Below are 25,507 nucleotides of genomic sequence, written 5' to 3' on the forward strand. Positions count from 1 at the left end.
ATTATACACTTGGAATTCTAATTGACAATAGTTTGTATTTAAGCGGATTAATGAGCGAAGTTGCGGTAGCCATGGAGTCATACCTAAAAGAAGTATGCTGATACTGTTTAAAATGTATTCATGTTTTCTAGGTTGCAGGTTTGATGCAGCTTCGATTGACACTTGCAGATAAGCTGAAAGAGACAATTGCTCATTTGAATACTTTACAATCAAGGGTATTGGACGACGAACTCATTCGGTGGAAGAGAGAACAGCAGTTGGCAGGCAATGGTGCTCCCTTTAATAGTAATTTGGATTCAATTCAAGAATGGTAAGTTGACTTCCTTTAAACTTTGTCTTATTTTTGAAACTATGAGTTATAGAGGAATTAGGAACTTAGAAATTATAACTAGAAAATGTGTGTGTTAAGCAGTACTTTATTTGTATTGGGTACAGTCCACAGCAATAAATAAATAAAAAAAAAAAAAAAAACTGCAACATGAGCATGTAAGTTTATTGTGAAATGACGAAGTCTTTTTCTACAAAGTAAGTTTGCAGGGGTGGACGCCTAGGTTTCTCCAGGTGTGATTCGTACCACTTAGACATTGTTGATTCCTGCGCTGTTAGGCATAGTTTCACAAACTTACACCTCATGTTGCAGGTTTTTTGGTGCGGACTATACAAGTATGTGAGATATATTTGTTATATTTACCTTAAAACTCTTTTAAAGTATATAATGTAAAATGCCATAACGATGCTAAAATGCATAATTGTAGGCTTTTTGTGTTTTAGATTTATAGATGATACTCCGTAATATTTAATTGGACTGAACATTTTTTATTGAACCAAATTATCATATTTAATATTGCCGTTCGTGAAGTTGAAAGTGTCATATTTTAAATACCAAGTATTTCAAATAAAAAGTCATCCAATGCTGATAAATCACTTACAGTTGAAAGTAAAGGAGTGATACAGGAAAATGCCAGAGGGCGCATCGAATAGTAAAACGTTTGCTTGCCCCTAGGGCCCCTATCATTGAACCTAATGGGTCTTCCGAAAATTTTAAATAATAAGGTATATAAAACTTTCTACACCGTTGAAGAGAGCATGAAAAAGCATACATCGTTATAGGAAAAATTTTTCGTGTGGGGCACAGATCACGAAATAACCATCATGTAGTTGTGAACTCTTACACACGACCATTTAACTGAGTTTTATTGGACTGTGGAAGAATTCACAGTTCAGTGGTGTCCATTTGGTGAATAGTGTCCCACACGAGAAACTTATTTGCTATAAAAGTTATTATTATTATTATTATTAATGATCTTTTTGATGCATCTAATCATCTACCTTACCGTTTAAAATCAAATACCGACCCCCCTCCCCCCCCAGTGTCCTTTGATAGGAGGTCCTGTAGGGCAAGAGAAGCGCTCCATTCGATGTGCCTTTAAATATTTTACTATTCCATTTGTTTCATCATTTTTCATGCATTAGTAATTTATAACCAGTGAACATTTTAGTTTACTGTGCAGCAATTCACGATTACCACTTTATAAACATGCCCCACAAAAAAATCTTGTTCTTTCAAAAGTTGTTTGTTTTTCAATGGTGTATCAAATTATGTGACCTTACCTTTTAAAATTTTCGGGTGGACTCATGATACACCATTGAGTCTGCGTGACTCATGGGGCGGTCTTTGCGTCAAGGAGTGTGTTCTGTTCGATGCACGCTATGGCATTTTCCTATCTCACTTTTTGTTTTATCCTTGTGTCCCAAACAGTTTGTGATTTAGAGGAACTTGACGTTTTATCAGAAACACCTGGTATATTAACAATCTCATAATTACGGTATAACAACCTACAAACAAGTAGAAATAATATGAAAAGTATCAAAGTATTTTTAAAGATTTACTAGATCGTTTTTTTACGCAATTTTAATAAAATATATTACTTAGCCGAATTTAGTCACACACACACACACACACACACACACGCAAAAAAAAAAAAAAATATCCGTAATTTCGTCTGTGGAATATTTTGTTAGATTTTATCACGCAGAGAAGTCCGTATTGTTCTTCAATATTACTTCTAATGTTTATTTCGTGTATTTGAAGATGTGTATTCGTATAGGCCATAAGAACGATCTTGGGGTGTTGCAGGTGCTAGTGTTTCCTTTCTAAATGACAGCATTAGTGTTGCACTGAAATATTAACAGTAGTTTCGATGTGGGCGTCCTAATCAGTGATGGTGTATTTCTTTCAGGTGTGAATCACTGGCTGAAATTATTTGGCTGAACAGGCAGCAGATTAAAGAAGCCGAAAGACTAAAACAAAAGTTGGCGCTTGATCCACCGGGAGTCGTCGATATATTGCCAAATCTAAACACACAAATAACGCAGTTACTTTCGTCTCTTGTTACAAGGTAAATTTTCATCATTAGCTCCGTAAGAGAAATATTCAAACTTTATACTTTTGAAATAATGTGTGTTCATATTTAATCGAAGGATTTACTTCTAATGTGAAAAGTATAAGTATGTAGAATTCTTATTTAATCAACATAGTAGTTTTGAAGTAGTCGGGTAATATAAGTGTTGCTAAATTGTAAATCTGTACTCGACTCACTCAACAATTATGCCTACTGTGCGATATAGTTAATTACAATGTTATTGTTTGTTTTCTTTGTAGTACGTTTATCATCGAAAAGCAGCCCCCACAAGTGATGAAAACTAATACGAGGTTCACATCTACAGTTCGTCTGCTGGTTGGAGGCAAACTTAACGTACACATGACACCACCACAGGTAGGGTAATTCGTCACATTCCCTTTAACATTGCAGTTTTCAAAATAGAAATAACACACAGCCTCTGAGCAAAACACAATGTTTTTATTAAATACTAGTTGGAATGCCCATTCCTCGCACGGGGAGAATAAGATTTATGAGAAATATTTGAAAACCTTCTTCCCGTTAAAATATTTTTCGATAAAAGGGTGATGATAAAAATACAGAATATACTCTACTTTTGGCATAATATTGAAATACTCTACCTTCACAGAATACGCCTTTAATAAAATTTGATATGAATACCTGGCTTGAAATATTTACTATCTATCTTCCAAAAGTCATTTTAAACAGGAAATATTTACTATCTATCTTCCAAAAACTATGGATTACACGTTAATATCAGTAGTTTTCATTATTTATAGGTGTCACTCCTTCCAACTCCCACCCCTTGGGATGTCCCATTCCCACAGTACTTTTCCCATATTGAACATCCCTATCTCATTCCCCCCTAGAAATGCTAAGGGGGATCCTGCCTAACTGAGAGCTTAACTTGCACTTAAAGGGCATAGAAACTATCACCAATTAGATCATGGACTCCGAAAAGTAGAATTTGACACTAATATCGGTCGTTTTCGATCATTTTGTATGTCTTTCCCTTCACCTTCCTCCCTTAAATGTGCAAGTGGGTCTTACCACGACAGTGCTTGTTCCCAGATTGCAAGTAGTATGTGTATGAAGCTTGGTTAAAATTGCTGTAGGCGTTCCAGAGTTATGGTAGAACATACACACATCCATTTTCATATCTATAAAGGTTTATGTGAATCAGTTTCGCGAACAAACTAAACCTCTGGCTTCATTAGACAGACACATTATCTCATCAGATTGTGTGTCTGATGGAGCCAAATGTTTGTTAGTTGACGAAACTGATAAAAATAGATATTTTCATTTTAAAAAAATGTGCTTTGCTTCGAAGCTATGTGTTATTTCTATTTTAAGTTACTTAAGCAACATAAAGTAGATAATTTTATTAAAGAGAAAAAGGACCGTGCAATCTCTGTCAAAGGGAGTATTTTCACAACCGTACGGAGGACATTTTAGTTTCTGTTTGTTTAAAATAAGCATCTTAAAGAAAATTCACTTGTATTTCATTTACTTCTGCTTATAGGAGCATATTACTTTTTAAAGAGATTTAAATGGTCAGAATTAAACTTCTTGTAGCTTGTCTTCAGAATAGCATGTGGAGTCGTCCAGAATATAATTATATTGAGAGTGAAAGTGAACAGATAATTCGGAATAAAACGTACTGAGCGTACATAACTCCAGATTCCAAATTGATTTGCTGTAATGGTCATTTCAAATGTTATGTCCCTGTCATTATCAGTAGATCTTCGTTAGGTTTCATTCGTTCTCTATACCTCATAGCTCATTGAGAATTAGAAAGACATTATCCTTATTTTAACGTGAGAACTTGTATAGCCGTGATTTCCAAATTATGTATAGCTGATTTCACCCATTAATTTGCTTGTTCAGCAAATTTGTCAGAAGTAATAAATTTGCGTATATAGGGTGGTTCAAAGGTGTGGAAAACCCAAATACAACGCAAGATTTTAAAAATATTGCAAATGTAACATTGTAGGTTAGTTGTACCGGTGGGGGAGGATTTTTAGATGTGATGTCGATGGTTGCTATCGTGAAATCCGCCATTTTGAATTCACTTTAATTTTCTTAAATGGAAATCATAGGTTGTAATACCTTGTTCTCATCTGATATTTTCTCAGGAATTCAATGCAGTGTTTGTTTTTGTTTTATCACTTACCATAATGAAGTTATGATTGTTTTCTGGTTTCATGTCAGTCACATACCACACATTTCTCCCAAGTAAAAGATGTGTTCGATGTGCTGTCAATTCCGTTGAATTGTCAGTCATTCTTTTTTCCCCATTCATCCAAAACCTTGCTCAAAGTGCTTTCTGGTATGCTTGCACACGCGTTTGTTATGCGTTGCTGTAGGTGGTCAATATTCTGAATTTTCACTGAATATACAGTGGACTTAAGATACACCCAAAGATAAAAATGGAGGGGAGTGAAGTCAGGGGAATGTAGTGGCCATTTCACAATATACTGAACCACGAATTGAGAAACTGCGCATCTAAATATTCACGAACACAATTTCCATAATGCAGAGGAGCACTATCGTGTTAGTAGAAACGGGGAATCTTCCATCTTCAGATAAGAGAGATGGCAAGATATCTTCCAACATATGACAATCTTCGATTGCTTTTAAGGTACCATTGTTAAACAGAAGACCCACAACACAGATCCCTCATACACCACACCATTCCATACCATCACTTTTCCAGGAATGCTAGCAAATGCTTCAGACTGATAGGGATTGGTGTTCGACCAGTAGCGAACATTCTGTTAGTTCACCTCACCAGAAACGTAAAAGTTGGCTTCATCTGTGAATAAGACGTCATAGGCGAAACGGGGATTTTGGCGTATTTGCTCTGTTGCCCATTCCGCGAATTCTAAACGCCAATCGGTGTCCTTCTCTAACAAGTGCTAATATACTTGTAGCTTGTACAGGTGCTACTTAATGCAGAGACAAAACACGCATAATTGATTTGCGAGTAACACCACTTTCCTGCGAGTTCTTCAATCCGAACTCGTGTTAAATCGTGTCAACATTGCTATTGACGCTGTTTCGTCAGTCATCGTGCATAGTCTGCCTGAATTTTGTTTGTTAATCACGGATCCCGTTTCCCTGAATTTCTTGATCAACTTGTTTACTGTTGTGTGGCTAAGAGTGAGTGTCTTATCTGAGTGACGCTTGTGAAAGTCAGCAACAATGCTTGTGCTTTGCTCTCCTGACATCAAAATGATCTCAATACGTTCTGCTTGTGTCTTAGTCATTTTATCTTAGTCATTTGAAACAATACTAAGAAAACAAAAGAGTCATAAGTTCTTTACGGTAAGCAGGCCCGTATTTATATATTGTGCGGCCCTGTGCTCTAAATAATTTGCCAACCCCCCCCCCTTCCCCTGCACAAACTTATGTCTCAAACAAGGAAACAAACCGTGATTCTGCAAACATACCAGCTCTTGTTGAGTAGCAGTTTAGGTATTACAATTTACAAAAGTTACAACCTAATTTCAAATGGCCTAATTCTCTGTGATGATTATGATGTGGTGGTCTGCCCGAAGATAGGTGTTTGATTCGAAGGTCCCTGGGCAAGTTGAACCCATAGTAGCTTGCCATTGCCTTCCATGGAATGATAATGAAGTACTAAGAACGGGACCTACAGCTTAACTTGGGATTCCAACCACTTGTGTCTCACCGGGAATAGAATCTGGGACCCCTAGATTACAAGGCAACGAGCTTAACCACTCATCAGTTGGGAACACATTCTCTCAATAGTGGCATGTTATTTATTCATGTAGGTTTTAATTTACTAACCGGAGAAAGTGTATTCTATTAATTCTTAATCAGCCGTTGCGTCATTTTTTATATTTCATAATTTCACTTGAATTATGATCGAATTTCTTAAATATTTACTCTTATCACTGTAATAGTAAAATACGTAATTTTAGAAAAACTAGGCAGTGTTTTTGACATTGTTTATTTTGAACTTATCACTTAATTAAAGATTATAGTGAGTTCAGTAAAAAAAAAAAAAAAAATTATAAAACTTTATATGTAAAAATTATATTAGTTTACATAATGAACGTGGATTCTTTCATGTGTTTTTAAGCTACTCGAATGAATAAGAGAAACTCTTTGCAAAATATCTGCAAATAAACTTTTTCTCCTGTATGCATTTTCTTTTCTCATATTTTAGTTTACTTGAATAGTAACAAAAGAACTTCCCAAAGTATTTGCAAAAAATTGTTTTTCTCCTGTCTGCGTTTTCCATGTTGTTACATTACCCAAATAATAATTAAAGAGACTCTCCCTCAAAGTATTTGCAAAGAAACTGTTTTTCCCTTGTATGCATTTTCTCATGTTAGATTACCGAAATAAAAAAATAAAATAATAAACAAACTCTTTCCAAAGTGCAAAGAAACTGTTTTTCTCCTGTGTGTGCGTTTCTTTTCTCATGTTTTAAGTTACTTGAATAGCAAATGAATCTTCCCAAAGTATTTGAGAAAAAAAAAGTTCCTGTATGCGTTTTCTCATGTAAGATTATCCAAATAATAATAATAATTCCCAAAGTATTTACAAATGAACTGTTTTCCCTATTTATGCATTTTCTCATATTTTAGGTTACTTGAATAAAAAGAAAATCCTTCCCAAAGTATTTGCAGCGAAATTTATAAAACTCCTGTATGCGTTTTCTCATGTTTTTGCAATACAATACAACATAATAAGCGGTCTGTCTTGTCTGTCTGTAGCGTTTTTCAACTCGAGAACCACAATAGATAACAACATAAAATTTTAATATATTTTAAAGCTCAGAGAAATGATCGAAATGGTCTGTTCCAGGTCCCTAGGTCACATCTGAGCTGAGATATGGGGGGTGCAAAGTCCCCATAAGAATAATATGGGGGAATTTTAAAAATAATCGAAAACTACCAATATTAGAGTTGAATTCATAGTTTTCGAGGCGCTGAGTTTATCGGTATCAGTTTTCATAATGTTCATCATCTCCTCTGGGGTGGGAGTGGGAAAGGATGATTTTTTAAAAAATAATAAAATAAGCTAGCTAATTGGTAACTACTGTAATTAAAGCGAATTAAACACATTAACATATTTTCTCGCGCTTGCGCCGGACTCCAAAAGGTTGCTAGTTTCAAATATTACTTTATTGTAAATCTTTTTAAAAATCCGAAATTTTGCCGCCCTGTGCTCGAGCACAGAATAGCACTTACCTAAATACGAGCCTGACGGTAAGTAATAAAACAAAAACAAACAAAGCACCAAAGTTCTCAGAAAATTTCAGGTAAAACAAGGTATCACAACATGTGGCTTCCATTTTAAGAAATGAAAATGAATTCAAAATGACGGATGCCGTCGACATCACATGTCCTAAAAGTTTTTCCCCTCACCTGTACTACTAACCTACAGTATTAGTTTTGCAGCTGTTTTAAAATCCTGCCTTTTATTTGGTGTTTTCCCACTTTCGGACCACCCTGTATATTGAGTAGAAAAAGCAATAATCCTCGCAGGAAAACAGTGTTAAATTTTCATTTATTCTGTGTATCATAATTCTATTAGTTCGGTATATTCGTTTATCTTGTCCTTATTATTAATTTGTAGCTAAGTAGTCATACTAAATTTTTCGGCTTACTGCATGAAAGAAATGTCAGTAAGGTATGTTTTAACGCTGCACATTCTCTTTGAACAATACATGCGCATTAAGTGTCGTAAATTGTTTGATGAAAAATATATAAGAAAAGTATTACGGTAACTTATTCTGTTTTAGATTTAATCATTCTCATTTGAGAGATTTTTTCTCTCTTATCTTCAAAACTTTTGCTCTTAAATATTCCGATTAAAGCTCCGTGAGCTTACAAAAACGTAAGATACGGTCAGATGGATTGTACTTGCTAGAACGGATTCGATTAATTGAGGTGTAACGTCCCTTACCAACATCGCATGTATGAGTTAGGACCTCCTTTTTAAAACTGAACCCGAAGCACTACTTGGATTTTTATGCGAAAGTTAGTACCATTACTGGGAATCAAACCTGGACCACGTGCAGAAACTATACGTATTAAGCACTAGGCTACGCGCGTGCGTTATAGAAGATGTCCCTCAGTAGTGATGCCTAATACTGCACTTCTCTTTCTCTCTCCCCTCCGTTCTGCATAGAAAATATGTACAAGTTACGTACGGAAACGTAATTTTTGTACAGAATATTATTACTTTATGAACAAAATCATATCTGTATAATGTGTATTGGATTGTATATTTGGGTACACAAATTCACACAAACAAACGTCATACTGTTTTGCAATATTTAACATCAAATAAAATCTCTTATATATATGTATGTATGTCGTAGTAAATTAGAAATGTAATATAATCACAATCCTTTCTATTAGGAAATTATTATTATTTTTTTAAAATTATATTTTACAGGTCAAAGTGACAATTATAAGTGAAGCACAAGCAAATGCTTTGTTGAAAAATGACAAAATGGCCAAGGGTGAAGCGAGCGGAGAGATTCTGAACAACACTGGAACAATGGAATATAATCAAACAACACGGCAATTGTCTGTCAGTTTCAGGTATATCTTCACATAATACATGGCCTGGTAATTAAATTATTAGAGACGACATAGATTAGATACAAAGTAATAGGATATTACCTGTATTTTATTCAAAATACACCTCTTTATTTATACCAAGGTACAGTGGATGGCACAATCTAATAATTTGAACAGCGTCTGGAAGAGTTCAATCTGATATCACCTTAACATTAATAATTTTACATTCTGTTGGATGCCTTCAATGTCGGTAAAAGTCACCGTTTCAGCAAAGTTTATTGTTGTTAATCTGTTGTTAAATAGGTGGCTACTTATTAGTATGATATGTAGCCTTTTTATATTATTAAATATGGTTATTTGTTGTTGTGATTGCAATGAGAATAATTATCGTTGAGATGTGTTCTGTACTGATATTAAATAGTTAATGGTACCACAATACAGAAGTGAAAAGAAGCTGTTATGATCGGTTGCTATTGAAGGTGTGTCTTTACATATGTATGTCTGTAGTCGTGTTATACGTATTGAGATTTCCGTCCTACGGGTAAACATAATCTGATTTGACTTTCAACAAGATACAGCTTTCTCGAGTTAAAAACAATCTGTATTGGACTGGTTCCATTGTTCTAACGTGAAGGTGGTTTTCCACTACCTACAGAACGTGACGTTGTTTCCCCAACATTCTTTATGCAAACCATACAGTGTTCCCAGATTCCAGACTAAGGAAGACGTGTATGAAACACACACTAGACGTATACGTCCCGGAGATAGAGTCCGTTTCATTATTTTATTTTCCGCCGGTGTTACTATGTATTTTCTAAAAGTTTTTGTTAATTAGCTCTGCAATTATGAAGATAACTTAAGTAGACTTCAAAGGAATTTATCACGTTCTCAGTCAGAAGGAAATCTTTTTTTCTAAGATATTCAGTGACTTCTCACAACTTCCTCAGTTGGTAATTTGAAAGTTGAAACTGGATTCCCCTTAAAAGCAAACCCATTTGTATTTCTCGAACTCTCTTTTCATCTTTTCGACTCATTTTGGGAGACGAATGATAATCTCTGTGATATTTAAATATTTTGTTTGTACCCAATATGTTATACACACGTAAATTGTGATTGAATCCTGTATATTTGGTACTGTATTTCACAAAGAACCGAAAAGTGAAACTTAGTGATCTTTTAATACCAATAACAATTTTAAATATCGGATGAGAATAAGAAATATAACAACCGAGTTTTTTTGGAGTTGATTGGTTTCCTCATTCATTTCAGGTAAGCTGATAAAAGAGCAAAACAAGGTTTCTCTTCATCTTGCTCATACAAGATCTGATAAACATGAAGTTTAATGTTCCTCTTTCCACCAGAAACCAACTCCCGCACACGGAGGTGTAGAAGTGCCGAATAACTCACTCTGTGACTCAGGAAACACAGAGATGCAACACCGCGTTTACAAAAGCTCTCTATTGATTTCTGTCCTTAGTCAACTAGATCCAGTTGCTGTTTGTGTTCCTATTAGATTTGATATAGTAATCAATACGTCTTTTTAAAGATGAAAAGGTAGAAGTATTGTTGATAGCAGTTGTTGCTAAATAAAAAGAGTAATGACGGGATGAAAACTTAAATTTGACACGATTCTGTATCTTTAAAAAAATTCCTTCCTAACATGTCATCAACTTGTTTTTCCCTTTTAAAGTGGCAAAGGAGAAGGAGTGTGGGAATTTATTTCGACTGTGTATCAGCTTAACGTGGAATGAATAATAGTTAATGCTAATGCCAAGAACTGCCGTTAAGTGTCTATAGTAGAAGTGTACGTAATGAACAACAGTATAAGCAGATTTGTCGTACAAATAACGAGAAACATATAATATTGAATCCGATAAAGATACAATATCACTCTCAAAAGACACAGCCCTCATTATCAGTTGAGTTGAAGTTTGAAAAAATTAAAGGTAGTAAAGACATATTGAATTCACCGTGTGTATTTTTTTTTTCTCTTGACATTATATAACCCCATATAAGCAGGAATATGGAATAAAATTCGTAGTAAATTCGTTGTGTATATGTGAAAGTTACAACATTTTAAAGTTTTGCAAAATACCATAGTAAGTATTAAAAACTATGTTCTGACTCGTTCTTGCTAGTAAATTATTTTAGTGCCAGTATATGTATAGAAAAATAACTAATTTTATGCATTCATGTTTAGGAATATGCAGCTCAAGAAGATCAAAAGAGCAGAAAAGAAGGGAACAGAATCTGTCATGGATGAGAAGTTCTCACTTTTGTTTCAATCACAGTTTTCAGTGGGTGGAGGTGAATTGGTTTTCCAGGTTAGTGTATTATTATTATTCAATAAACTATTATTTTGTAGAAAATAAGTATAGTTGAATATATAAAGCGCGTAATTTTATGGTTTATTATATTTTAATATCTTCCGAGCTAAACAAAACAATATTTTGCATTTTATCGTCTTCTCTTCATTCTGCAGAAAATACATTTGTCTGCAAGGAATATGAAATTACGTTTACAGTATTCTTTGTAAGATATGCCAAATATCAATATAAAAGCATATAAATAACTTTTCTGATAATTTCCAAAATGAAAGATTTGTTAGACACTAAAACAGGAATATTTTCATCTTTTTATCTGCATACATATTCAGTGAGTTGTTTAAAAATAATACAATAGCGGAGAATAACTTGGGAATTGAAATTGGGGAAAGAAACATATTAAGCATAACATAAGTTTTTTTTACTACATTATCAGACTGACACGGATTTGAAATTACTCGTATTGCTTTAGAATGGAATCATCATATTTCGAGGATGGATATTTTGATGAATACATCGGGAAGTGCATGTTACGTTCATGCAAGATTTATGTTAATACCTAAGGATATCCAGTGGTCAGGCTTACTTACCGAAATTCTTCGTGAATTCATGTTTGTAATGTTGTTTGTATGTTATCTTTCACACAGAATACAACATGTAAGAATACAACAAAATATTTATTTACCTTTTTAGTGCGTTCTGTATATTCTATAACCGGTATTTCAACTTTTAATAGTTCTGAGTGGGAAACCCGGATTCGATTCTCGGCGAGAGCTCATGTGGTTCGGATCCCACATTAAGCTGTAGGTCTACGTTTCATATACCCTTGCTGCGGAAAGGGGTGCTAATCTCAAATCAAATCGTATCTAATCTAATGGTTCTGAGGTCTTCATAAGGGCTGATTGTTTCTAAGAAACAAACTCGAAGTCACATACCTTGATCTTATTAGATTGCGACTTTGTCCTGAATCAATCAATTCATTAATTCAATTCTTAAATTCTATATAGGATATCAGGGTTGGCTGGTTTAAACCAGCTGTTTAAAAAAAAAAAAAAAAAAAAAAAAAAAAAAAAAAAAAAAAAAAAAAAAAAAGGTTTAAACCAAAAAAAAAAAAAAAAACGAAAAATGCTTTAAATCGTGTGAACTTAATGGTGACGTTTCCACATATCAAACCATCTGCATTACGTTTATCTACTTTTTACCGTTTAATCAAGGGGTCCCGTGTTCAATTCTCGGTCGAACCACAACCCATCTTTCAAGTAGCGATTCGAGGTGTGCCTTTAAGCGAAAATCTTCTCCGTGATAACCTTGATATTTCATAAGGATGTTAAGCCTAAACATACGAAATGAAACCAAATTATATATTTCTTCTTGAATGAATGCCTATTGTTTTATAAAGAAGCCAAGCTTGCCTCTTATTGATAGAAATTGGCAAAATTTATCAACTGCCTACGTAGCTTCCAACACCAACTTGGATTTGATTTTGTTTTAATTTTATTGAATGATTTCTACATACCAAATTTGTAATTTAATATCTCAGTTTTAGCGTAGTGATTATGATATGTTAACCTTAAAATTTTACATACAAACACATTTAAGTAATAACAGGATTCCAATGGCTAAAGCGGGAGTTTCCCGATTTATATATAATTCTACTTGTGTAATTGTTAATCTTTTTGCCCTTTTGAAATGACTCTCGACAATTATATTAACAAGTACGCCTATGTAAAGATCAGTACATCATATTTTTATCAGGAGTCCTTCGTGAGTGAGTCGGCAATCGCATTTGTGACCAATTTGTCCCGGTTTCTTGCCCAAATGGACAGTTTCTCTTGTATGTAAGTCGAGAAGCAGTTTGGATTCCGCTTTAAGCTTATGTGACCCCTTCCAGCATAACCTTGTTGTTGCATAACAACACCAAGGCGAAACAAACTAATTTCTGTCCATATCTAATATAAATACATAGAGTAAATTATTTAAACCAAAAAAACCTGGTTTAAACCAAAAAACCTGTTTTTTGTTTTTTTCAATAAAAACCATGGTTTTTGCCAATCCTGTAGGATATACAATAAATAGAAGACAAAAAATGTATTGTTATATTATATTAGTGCTTATAACTAGTAATGAAAACTTTTAAGATTTTGTTTATTATGTAGTTCTCGTGGCCATGAAAACTATGATTCTGTTGACTTCATGGGTTTATATAAAGCTTTTATCCCATAGGTGTGGACGTTATCACTTCCTGTAGTAGTGATAGTTCATGGTAACCAGGAACCGCATGCGTGGGCCACCGTTACATGGGACAATGCGTTCGCAGAACCAGGACGAATACCATTTGCTGTGCCAGAGAAAGTCCCGTGGCATCAAGTTGCAGAGGCTTTGAATATTAAGTTCAAGGCAGCTACAGGACGTTCATTAACAGAAGAAAATCTTAGGTTTTTGGGCGAAAAAGCTTTCAGGTAAAGTAAAATTCAATCATTTAAAAGTATGTAGCTGAGCAAAACGTATGGTAATACGCGTAAAGGTGGGTAGTATGTCAAGTAAATAATGAAATATTTAGAAAGATTCACCTTCAAGCGTTCTTTTAAATATAGATAAATAGCATACAGTTTTGATGATCTATTGTTGTCGGTGCGGTGTGAAAAACCTTATAACTTTGAATATGTTTGCCAACTTCGAAGTGCATTGTATCTCTTCGGTAAAAAGCTGAAACCTACGCTTTCTTGCTCTACTTCAGTCTTACACATTCTGTATAGAAAAAAAAGAAAGAAAAAAAAGGCATGCGTAACCTTTGTTTTCCAGCTTCAATGAGTGCTGCTTGTGCTAGTGCAAGTTTGATTACTTACACAACATTTTCTAAATGTCGTTTTCCGCTTCTGCAAGTAGTATATGCTAAGTTACCAATACGATCGGGTAGCCATCGACATTGGTTCAGTGAATCCTGAAGGCATACTTTTTCTGCTGTACATAGTGTTCCAAGTATTCAGGAGTATTTTCCTTGTTCATAGTCTCCAACTTCTACAAGTCAGAAACGATTTAATATAACTGATCACATCGCGCCGAGAGTGGTGACTGAATCATCGTAACTGTGTGCAATTTCTGGACACGAAAAGGACGCTTAAAAGTTACTTTTCAGTTAGTTAATATGCGTCCAATATTAAGCGATGCTATAATATATATATATATATAGAACGATGAAAGTTGAATGATAAAATCCAAACTTCGTGACAAAAAAAATATATATATATATATATATATGAACGACGTATTGAATTGAATTGAGTGAAAAAAAAAATCAGAACACCTTATTTTTGGTAAATGAAAAACAAAAAAATCCCTTGCTGGAAATACCATTGTTTATACAAAAATATTTGTGACGTTGTAGCGTATGCTTTGGTGAAACATGGATATTCAGTTATACAGAAATTGCTGTTGCGGAGTGATTGTCTTTATTTCTGGAATATTCTCCTGTTTCCATTTATTTATTCAATGGGTTTGAAGTTTCAAGTTATCCTTGAAGTAACAATACAGGAATAATAATTATTATTTTGCATTAATTTTTTTTTATTTATTTAGCAATAATCAACCATGTAAATAAATCATATTTTTGTTAAAGTCGACCTGGTATCATTTTATTAGTAAAGATTTTACTAGGTTGAGATAGTCGTTCTCAGCTTTAGTTTCATTTCCAGTATAATTCTACTGTAATGTTAATGTACAGTTTTAAACCCAGCGAACTAAATAAAATAAAACTTTGGGTTGTCACTACTATTATAATAAATTCCTGAAGTCTTTCGAGAGGTGTTCAGGTGCGTAAAATATTTATACATTTCTTTCCTTCTTGTTTTCAGTTGCGTTGCATGCTGGATCTTACATTAAATTATTTTTTTGGCAACCGTAAATATTATCACACGGTTGATTATCCCCTTCCTGTCTTGAGTTCTAAATGTCTACCGTCATTAAAGCACTCAAACAGAAGAAAAAAGTAAACAAATCACGTTTTTCTTTTCTTTTTTTTTCTTTTCTTTTTTTTTTTTTTTTATTTATTTGTAAGGCTGTTTTCATTTTTCAGCCTCCCTTTTCAGAATTCGGATCCCGGATATCTCCAACAAATCACGTTTTTCTTTTTTTAATTTGTAAGACTGTTTTCATTTTTCAGCCTCCCTTTTCAAAATCCGTGTCCCGGATATCTCCATCACTTTATAAAACATTCAACTCTATTTAAAAAAAAAAAGTTTCTTGACCAAAAAGCATTAGATCTAAATTTATTTTCCTTTTCCCCTTCCCTCTTCCGCTCCCGTCGAGTGTCGCATGTATCCATCATTACTTTTCTCATTCTACCTAGTATAAGGGGAAAAAAATTAGACGACTAACAATACTTATTCACAAAAATGCACACGGGCTCAGAATAATTGTAGTTAGAAAGTCCACTGGGGAACATTTTCTTTAATTTCTTTCTTCACATTGAAAGCAATGTTACCTGTTGATTGTGATCGCATCACGGGAAATCTTCTGAAAAGTTTCAAATGAATTTTAGAACAAAGTTAGTTCCTACCTCGAGCTGATTTTTTATTTATTTATTTATTTTATTTTATTTTATTTTATTTTATTTTTTATATTATGATTAAAGGGAGCATTCGAAGGAGACAGAAGTCGAAAATTTACGAAAAAAAATGGAGTATCTCATGAGCTCATCAAAGTCAAGAGATGAAACTGTAAATAAACTCCTCATTAAAAATAAGGTTCACATGTTTCACAGTTTTTGAAATTTTCTGTTTTAAAGGGTGGAATGATTTTCTATAATTTCGTTCTTCACATTGAAATTGGTGGTATCTGTTGTTCGTGTCGTGATTGCATCACGGAAAAACACTTTACCTCTCGAAAAGAATTTACGGACATAGTACTTACCTCTAGCTGGGATTTTATCACGTCACTTTGATTCAAGAAGGTTCAAAATTTCTGCGAAAAATAAGTACGTGGTACATTTATATCATTACGCTTTCATTAAAATGCATATCCTTAAGAAGGGCTCAAATATTTTCCGTAAACCTATTCTCCCTGTGTGAAAAACGGGTATTTAAGCTAAATATAGTTGAAAAAACAAACAACATTAAGCATTCACTGCCCAATAAATACTCACAGAATTAAACGCAGTAAGCATTGTATTTCGTATTTCCCCAAGTCCAGTTTCGTCTTTGGGAAATCATCTTGGAGCATTGCTTTCTCAGAGCAGCACGGTGTAATCAACTTCAAGGTAAATTAATTTTTAGGGTAAAACTTGATATTTTCCCACTTATCCAGATTTAGGCTTTTTTCTGATCCTCATAATTTATGCGCTTTCCTTTCTACTGAAGTTGTTTGGGATAACCTAGACATCATTAATGCAAATCACTGTAATGTGGTTGAGCATCCTTAATAGTTTTGACAACTTGAAAACAGAAAAAGCCGAATCCTGCTTCTTAGAATTTTTCACTAGAATTAAGTAACCCATAAGAGGTTCACTAAATTCTTGCTTCCACCACGGCAAGATTATCAAGTGACTGCAGTTTAATATGGAGCTTAACCCATGTGCTTCATGACTTCTTGACTTCTTTTCTATTCTCCTTCCCTGCACTTTCTTCGCTCCGCTTCTGATAGTCTTCATCGAAAGTACTTATGGTACGTTTATATGTGTATATTGTATGATAATGTTTTCATTGTTTCCTCTTAAAGAATTAGTTTTCATTTGTTCCAACTATAAAATGTAAAATACGCGTGCATGTGTACATATTTTTAACTAGTTTGTCACAATAGTTATAAAATCATTTTCGAAAATACATTCAGGATAACATATTATAAGTTACTAATATATGGTACATCTTCATAGGAACGCTCAAGTACAGGATTATAGTGGGATGATGTTGAGCTGGTCTCAGTTTTGTAAAGAACCCTTGCCAGAAAGAAATTTTACATTTTGGGAATGGTTTTACGCTGTAATGAAACTTACACGGGAACATCTAAGAGGACCCTGGATGGATGGGTAAGTATAAATTCATATTTCTTTCTTGGACTTTTCAATTGAAATGTGCTCAACCCCTCAACCGGGGACTTCTACAGCTTAAACCACACACTTACTTGTTTTAAACTGAATACAGAAGAAAAATATTCACTTGTATTCAGTTTAAATATAGAATACTGAAAATGCAAGCATTCTCAGTTGCATTTTCAGAAATTTTTTGTGCAAACCGTACTTTGCAGTGTTGCTATAACTTCCACTTGTCATAATCCGTTTATTTTTAACAATTTTGCTCTTTCATCTAACAAGATATACTGCCTACATACATAAATTTGTAGTTGTACCTGTGCTGTATGCAAGATTCATCGAATAAATTTGTTGTAATAGGTGACAGCAATTATTTGAGTTGTCTTGATTTTTTTAAAACAGTTTATGCAGTGGACGCAAGCTTGTAAGAAATTATTTCCTCGTTAAAGCGTAAGAGTTTTGTGTGTGTTGCTGTATTTGATGTTATTCGTATTTCTAAAGGATATGTCCCTAACCAGTGTATTTCCTATTTATAAAACATTTGCACAACATAAAATATTCTACTTCAACTACTACCTCAGTTATATATTGTCGAGTGCTTAATGCCTTTTAGGTTAGCTAATGTATTCTTCATGATAATCTATATATCTGTATGCGCTGTATGCGTGGTAGATCATATATAATCTTCACTGATTTTTCTTCTTTTCCTTTTCACTCATATTTTCTTTTAATTACGTTAATTTGAAAGGTCTCACCTTGTTCTATATCTTGTTCATTAATCTTATTTTAATTCTTAAGTTTTGTCCTTTAGATCAATGTGTATTGCAGGCGGTGATTATATTTAGAAGAAATATAAGTAAAAAGCTTAATAAAAAGAAGCATGGATTGGTAAAAACAAGGTTGAAAAGGTATAAAAATTATCTTTTTTGTATTTTTTATTACTTTTTAAACCTTGTTTTTACCCATGAATGTTTCTTTTCCATGTTTAAATTTACTTTACGAACTACTAAGCTGTTGATGGAAATCGTAATTTCCGAAAGCACTTTTTGGAAGAATACTTTGTTCTGCGGTAGATACCAAGGTTTTTATTTTTATTTTTTTTTTTTTTTTCTTTTGTCCTTGACTCTGTTCAGTAGCTTACAGCTGCCATACTTGAGTGTTAGATTGAAGATTATGTGCGGTAACTTGCGCACACCGTAAAAGATTTTATTTGGAGGCTGACACTGAGAATATGATTATCAGGAGATATTACAATTATTGTCAATTTTTACTTATACAGTCTAGCACATTTTAAGATAAACTAACACTCACCTATTTCGTACTCTGGGAATCTATAGGTGTACTGGAAAGTCAAATGTTTAATTAATTACTGCATATATATATTCATATCAGTTGTGTGGAAATATAGTGGAATAACAGAATAATCTAATTACTGAGCTGACAGATATTCGAAGTTGACCGTCAGCGATAATATTTATGGTATAATTTTATTTTAGTTAAATAAATTACATTGTATATTGTTGTATTAATTGTAATCCACTACAATATTTGAAGTAGGTATATTTACAATCATCCATGACTTCAATGGTTCTGTTCCCTTAAAAGTCTCTTATATATTACAATTCTTTTTCTTTATCTAGTGTAGTTCAAGGCGAAAATTGAAAGTTTTTGTTTTTGTAAATATAGAAGCAACCTGTAGGTTGTAAAATAAGGGCAGTCAGGATATTTTTCTGAATATACCTGCCTGAATATGTTTCCAGTAAGGTAAAAATAAAACTTGATGTTGTAGTGACTTAAAATAAATACAATACATTCTTTAATATTTCATTACAGTTTGAGATTTGTTTTAGTAGATTCCCACCGACCTGGAAATCCTGGAAAACGTGTTGAAAGTCAGGGAATTCAGTTTACTCATAAAATGTTCTGGAAGAACCGGTTAATTTTAAACCTATTTCTCTTTTTGTCTTATCCGGCTATTTGGTAGAGGATATTTTATAAGATAAATTAGTTTACTGTGCAAAACTTCTCTACTTATACACACGATATGTATATGCACATGCTTATTAGATAAGAAAACCCGTGATCGGAACAAATATATAGTTGCATTTTTAAATATGTAGAGCTGGAAATTTATAAATTGTAACCTGGAAAACATGGAAAAGTCGGGGAATTTACTCTTTCCAAATAAATGGGAACCGCTCAGTGTAATTCGTGCCTTTGGAAACTGCAATTGAAAGAACACATTGAATATTTACTTGCGACTCCTATAAAATATGTGGTCGAAAGTATAAATGGTTTAGATGTTAGAAGGCATATCGTGGACAGGCTTAATGTGTGAGATACTCAATTTGTAATTATCTTAAATGCATTTAAATATTTTCAGGTTAATACTGGGGTTTGTTCGAAAGAAACAAGCTGAAGAAATGCTGATGGCATGTGCAAGCGGTACATTCCTGCTAAGATTCTCTGACTCGGAACTTGGAGGAGTTACGATTGCATGGTGTGCTGGTATGTATATAGAATATTCAAAAGACTGAAAGACTGTAGAAGAATGTTTGATCTTTACTCTGTAGTAGTTACTTCCTTCATTTATCAAAAATAATTATTAATCATTTTTGTTACATCATCATCTCACATTCCACGTGCTCTGCATTATATATTAATCATGACTATAAGTTTTTAATTACTAATAGGCGCTATAGGAATAGAATAATGGACTTCCTTTGTCTCTCTTCTGTTTATTAAATATTTTCATTATTGCGACCCACATGGGAGTTCTAACGTAACCACACGATGCCTCAGTTCGTACATATATTAATATATTTTTATATGCTATGCATATTAAAGATAACGTAAAGAAACATATACAAGTCTCAAATTCTCAGAACACTATATTTGACGATAGTAACGTATTTTACTTCACAATTCAAAATTATATGTGTATTATGGCGACTTGCACCATTATATATTACAAAATATTTCCTTGGCAACGAATATCATCGCCATAGCAATCTGCTAATTAAAATATACTGCTCAATCTACAAAATATTACTTGCATGATTATTTCTTCTCCTTCTTCTATTTTGTGGCTAATGTTTGCAAACATAGCACTGCTGCCCTCATTACTATATTAGAAATATAACAACAACATACAACGTTATCGTTGTAGAGTCATGATCACGAGTAAATTTCTTTTTATTTTCCCATCCTATGTTGTAATAGTCCTTAGAAGAAAATGAGCCCCAGGTATTCAAGACGATCTTGAAATAACTTAGTAAACATCCCCATAGCAGAACATGCCGTGATCACAGAAAAATTGCCAGAAGAAAAAAAAGCAACCAACAGAAAAGTTCACTAATGGACCAACCCGTCAGTTTGAAAATTCTGAAGAGAAATAAAAAAAAAAGTAAACTAGAGGAAGAAGAGGCTGATATTGCTTTAATAACACATGTTTTCGAAGAATACCCAAAATTCTATTCTGGAACAATTTGAAGTTTATACAAATGAGTCTGATGCTCACGCAGGCTTCTTGAAACAGATAGTATCTAGATCAGAATTCTAGTTTAATTTTGATATTTTAACTTTTCCAAGAAGTAATGTTTCTGTTGGGTAAGCAGAAAAGGACTTTCCGTTTTCTTCAGACTTCTTTGAGTTGACTATATTCCCATTTCAGTTTTTGATACATGTAGATCAAGATAGATTATTTTTTGAATACCAGCTTTCCATTAAATCTATGAAGGACTTGGTAATCAGTTCAAGAAATGAAGGAAAGCTTTTTGAATTGAAGACTCTCCTTAAATGTGCAGTGATAAATTTCTGAGACAAATACGTTGTTGCAGTAAAACTAATGATGTTTTGTTTGAGAGTACCATTTGAGTCCATATGTGAAAGCTGGGGTTCAGTGGTTAGTGATATGATGGAGAAAAGGTCAGCAGGAAAGGATGGACTTAATGACGATAGTGGAACAACAGATCAGTTTACATACATTATCCTAAATGGACCCCCATCAGGATATAAAAAACAAGAAAATTCCTTAAAGCTGGTCTCATTACAAAATATGATGTATCGTATCATAAACATTTTAAATCTGCTTCTTTTAGCAAAACTCTTTCAAAGAAATATGACTTCACAGGTTTAACTCGAACTACGAATATCTCTTAAAACTGTTTACCATGCTTCATGTAACGCTGTAATAAAAACATGATAGTATCATCATTATTTTTTGTTTTGGAATTCCTGCAGAAATGTTTTTTTGCTTACAAGAGCTCATCGCAGAAAGACAAAGTTCTGCCATCGGGGTAAACATACAGAAACCGTTACTAAAACTACCTTGTTTTCTTTGATGGACGGATACATTGGATACGTAAGCGTGAAAAGCGATGTTTTTCGTGGAATACTTGGGGCTAATTTTATGTATAGGACAATATAAAATCAACACGGAGTGGGGAAAAAGGGCGAGTTTCCAGCAAGCAGAAAAAAGTGTTCGTGGTCATGACCCTCGTGAGGGTCGAAATGTTGAGTAGATTTAAGAAACAAACAAAAAAATCTCGAGTCCATTGCTCTTTATAGGTTGTTGTTTAATTTTATAATCAAAATAATAACAATAATATATTTATAGTACAACTATCAAATGCCCCACGTTTCACCGCGGTCAGTATTTTACGTCCCATCCCATGCTTTGTGTATCACCAATATTAAAGTTGGGTGTGATCGGCTCTCAGCTATCAAATTCTATACTTATAACGTCCACGAGTTTGCTTCGTAGGTCAGTTTCCAGAAACCCGTTAAATAATAATAATAATAGAAGTAAAGAAATAAAAATTATACAGATTGTTATTTTTTAAAAAATGTGGATGATGCGTGTCAAATACCGAGAAGTAAAATTGCGTCTTTCGTTTTAGGGGTTGTCATTAAGGTTGCCATAACATCAATGTGGCTGTTATGTAAAATTATTCGTGCTTATGTGTTGTAATGGATTCCAGGAGACCATTAGAGCAAGAAAATAAGTAATAGAAAAAACTAAAGCGCTCTCCGAAAATTTCAGTCATTTAAAGAAAAAAAAAATCGTGAGGATACTTTCTGAATAGTCCTCTAGATAAGTTATCTTAACTGTCGATGTATTTCAGCAGACAAAAGAATGTGTTAAGCCATTAAAATGGTTTTATAAAGCTGTGTTAAGACCTGTAACTATGAATATAAATGCATTTAATACTCTAAGTAATCATTTAAAAAAAAAAAAAAAAAAAAAAAAAAAAAAAAACTTGCGTGCATAGTACATCGAAAGATGTTGAGCCATATATAGTTGTTTCTGGTTTGAGGTGTAAAGTTCATTTATGTGAAATTTGTATTTTACATACTTTGTGTGAATTAAATTTTATGTTTATTTGAATTTATTAAATTACTGTAGTTTCCCGCGTACATAATATATACGTTTCTCAGGGAATATTTTCTGAAATGAGATAAATAATTTAGTGAAACTTGGGAAAATATTTCATACGTAGGGAATTGTATCACATAGTCTGAATAGATATTCAATTTGTGTCGTTTGAATGTATCTTGTGTACTAGTCGCTTACAATGTTTGTGATGCGATAAGGAGACGAAGCTATGATCAGTTTAAGATTAATTTGTAATGCCGTATTGACTCTCATAAATTGGATATTCTCATAACACATTATTTCATAATTTTAAGATTTTTAAGTGTTCTTTTAAGCTTCACAAAATGCATTTCATATTCACACATTTATTTTCAGAACAAAATGAGGTTTTCATGCTTCAGCCGTTCACAAGCAAAGATTTTGCCATACGAAGCTTAGCGGATAGAATATCCGATCTTCAGCATTTGTTATATTTATATCCAGACATTTCAAAAGACCAAGCATTTGGAAAATACTATACACCGTTCACAGGTATGTAAACGTTACAGATTTTTACTTTTTTTTTTTTTTTTTTTAATTTTATTATGTATAGCTTTTTCTGTTACATTTATATGTGATGCGTACAACTGGACTGCACAACTTAATGCGTATATCTTTTCTGTAGCACAAATTATGATGGGAAAGATGAAACAATTGGGCAAATGTAACACGAACTACGAAAATATGTCAGATGCTTTTTTTTTTTTTTTTTTTTAAAAAAAGGCTTTTTTTGTATTATTATTAAGGTGTCTCCATATTTATGAAGAATAACTGATGGTACACTCAAATATTAACAAAACTTATCTGAATTATTAGCGTTACTACTTTCGGTTCAGGAGTCCCAGGTTCGGTCCTTAGTGGGAGCTTATGTTCAGGACTCGTGTTAATCTGTAGGTCGAAGTTTCTTATTGCCTCCGTGTTCTCACTTCATTCTGACCAGTGCGTGTTTTGAGTGTGATGCTCGAGAAGAGGATACCACCAAAAATCAAACATATAAGAAAAATATATACCTTTTGTTTTTAATAACGAGTATGTATCATTCTTATTTCTGCTTTTTTTTTTTTTTTTTTTTTTTTTTTTTTTTTTTTTTTTTTTTTTTTGTTGTTGTTGTTAATTAACTATGCCTCAGTTAACAGGTATTTGGTAGAAGATAATAAGCTCTGATATAGACAATAAAAAGGATCACGGAATTCCGTATCTTTTTATTGTAGGCAAACTTTTTGCTACTGTGCAGGTTGGATAGACGCTAGGCATTGTTATAGATTTTAAATTTTATATGGGTAGCTACAGTAACCCGTGAAGATATTCCTGGATTCACTCAGTTAACAAACTCGACCGAAATAATCGCTCTAGCTATTTATGAAAAAAAAATCCCTTTTGTTCAAGAGTTATCGTGTGGAATAACCGAACCGACAGTTGGACGTGCTCACAGCACAATCTTACAATTCCCAGTGCGTGATCTTAATAACAGCTACAAGCGAAAACATTACTAGTGTCATGTTCTCTTAGTAAAGCAAGAGTTAAGAGGTTAAAGGAGTAGTTATGTTTATAGACATGGAGGCATACTAGTAGCTTCACGCATAACTGCCTTCATATCCATCATACGTGTCATATATATATATAGGGTAATGGTTGATATATAAGTAATTTTATATTAGTTACTAATAGTATCTACTACGGCTTAATCGTACGTGGAGTTGGAAGAAAGGATTATACTTTCCACGTCTACATTGCCTTCTATGCAATAGGGAAAGCATAAGCCATACAGCTACATACACACGATTATGTCATGGTAGATGCTAATGTAAAATGACGTGTATCACGATATTACCAATATTTACCTTATTATAACCATCTATTATTGCGTATTATTACCTTCTTATTACATAGTATGAAAACGCCGAAAATGAATAGGTTGCTATTCAAGACACGTCAGAAATATAAACAGAATCACTGATAAAGCTGCGTACATGCTTTCTTCAGAAAATTTTGTCCATGGGAAGGAGCCAATATCAAAATGTCACATGGTGCACTGGGACACCATTTCATAAATTACGTACCCTTGTTTAAAGTAACGTATAATTTATCTTTGCTCCAGGGTGGCGGTTTGCAAATTTCGGTGGGCACATCTCCTTGTGGTATGCCTGGAAGAAATACTGGATACGTAGCATATAGACTTCCCGAACAATATCCACGTGTAGTCTAGGATGACTGTGTGTCGAAACCTTTATTCCATGGTAACTGAACTTACCTTCTCATTTTTTTTATTCTCAAATCACATTGCCACAAAATAGACACCGATTTACTATTTGATATTAAGAAAATATAATTACGGGTCAGTGGTAAAGCGTTTACTTCTGGTGCATGGGGTCCATGGTTCGATCCCAGCTCGCACCAAATGGACTTTGTGGTGGACAAATATCGTGCATGGGTTTTCTCGCAGGTCTCTCGCTCCGTCCCACTTCCTTCATTCCACCATTTCATTCACTCTTATCACCACTGTCTCCTTTAGCCAATGTGGCATAACCGTGGGATGTAAAACTGAAAGATTTCATTTCATTTTTGGAAGCAGATTTATTAATCGTCTCCGTTCATTACGTGGTAGCTTCTTTATTTACGGCAAGGGGCCTGCCAGTGATCGCAGAATACTTACGATGATTAGGCGAGCTGTATTTCAGTGAGAAAATAAAAAGTGTAAGACTATTATATCAGCAGTGCAGAATATATTGCTTGCTAAACATGAAAATCTTATAATTTAATACAGTAAGTAGGGTAAC

At 33.5% G+C, this 25,507-nt stretch overlaps 1 protein-coding gene across 3 annotated transcripts in view; it reads left to right on the top strand.

Moving 5' to 3' along the window:
* Stat92E (Signal transducer and transcription activator Stat92E) overlaps nt 1-25,507 on the top strand; it is a 110,976-nt gene that overhangs the window by 33,863 nt on the left and 51,606 nt on the right. For all 3 annotated transcript variants that reach the window (XM_081735911.1, XM_081735913.1, XM_081735912.1), the window contains exons 7-15: nt 132-310; nt 2,241-2,399; nt 2,663-2,777; nt 8,841-8,989; nt 11,169-11,292; nt 13,516-13,751; nt 17,159-17,311; nt 19,698-19,822; nt 23,067-23,222. In XM_081735911.1, the coding sequence (XP_081592037.1) occupies nt 132-310; nt 2,241-2,399; nt 2,663-2,777; nt 8,841-8,989; nt 11,169-11,292; nt 13,516-13,751; nt 17,159-17,311; nt 19,698-19,822; nt 23,067-23,222 (1,396 nt within the window). The remainder of the gene's footprint in view (nt 1-131; nt 311-2,240; nt 2,400-2,662; nt 2,778-8,840; nt 8,990-11,168; nt 11,293-13,515; nt 13,752-17,158; nt 17,312-19,697; nt 19,823-23,066; nt 23,223-25,507) is intronic.

This window comes from Thermobia domestica, chromosome 13 (genome assembly GCF_964235325.1).
Source record: "Thermobia domestica chromosome 13, izTheDome1.hap1.1, whole genome shotgun sequence".
Lineage (NCBI taxonomy): Eukaryota > Metazoa > Arthropoda > Insecta > Zygentoma > Lepismatidae > Thermobia > Thermobia domestica.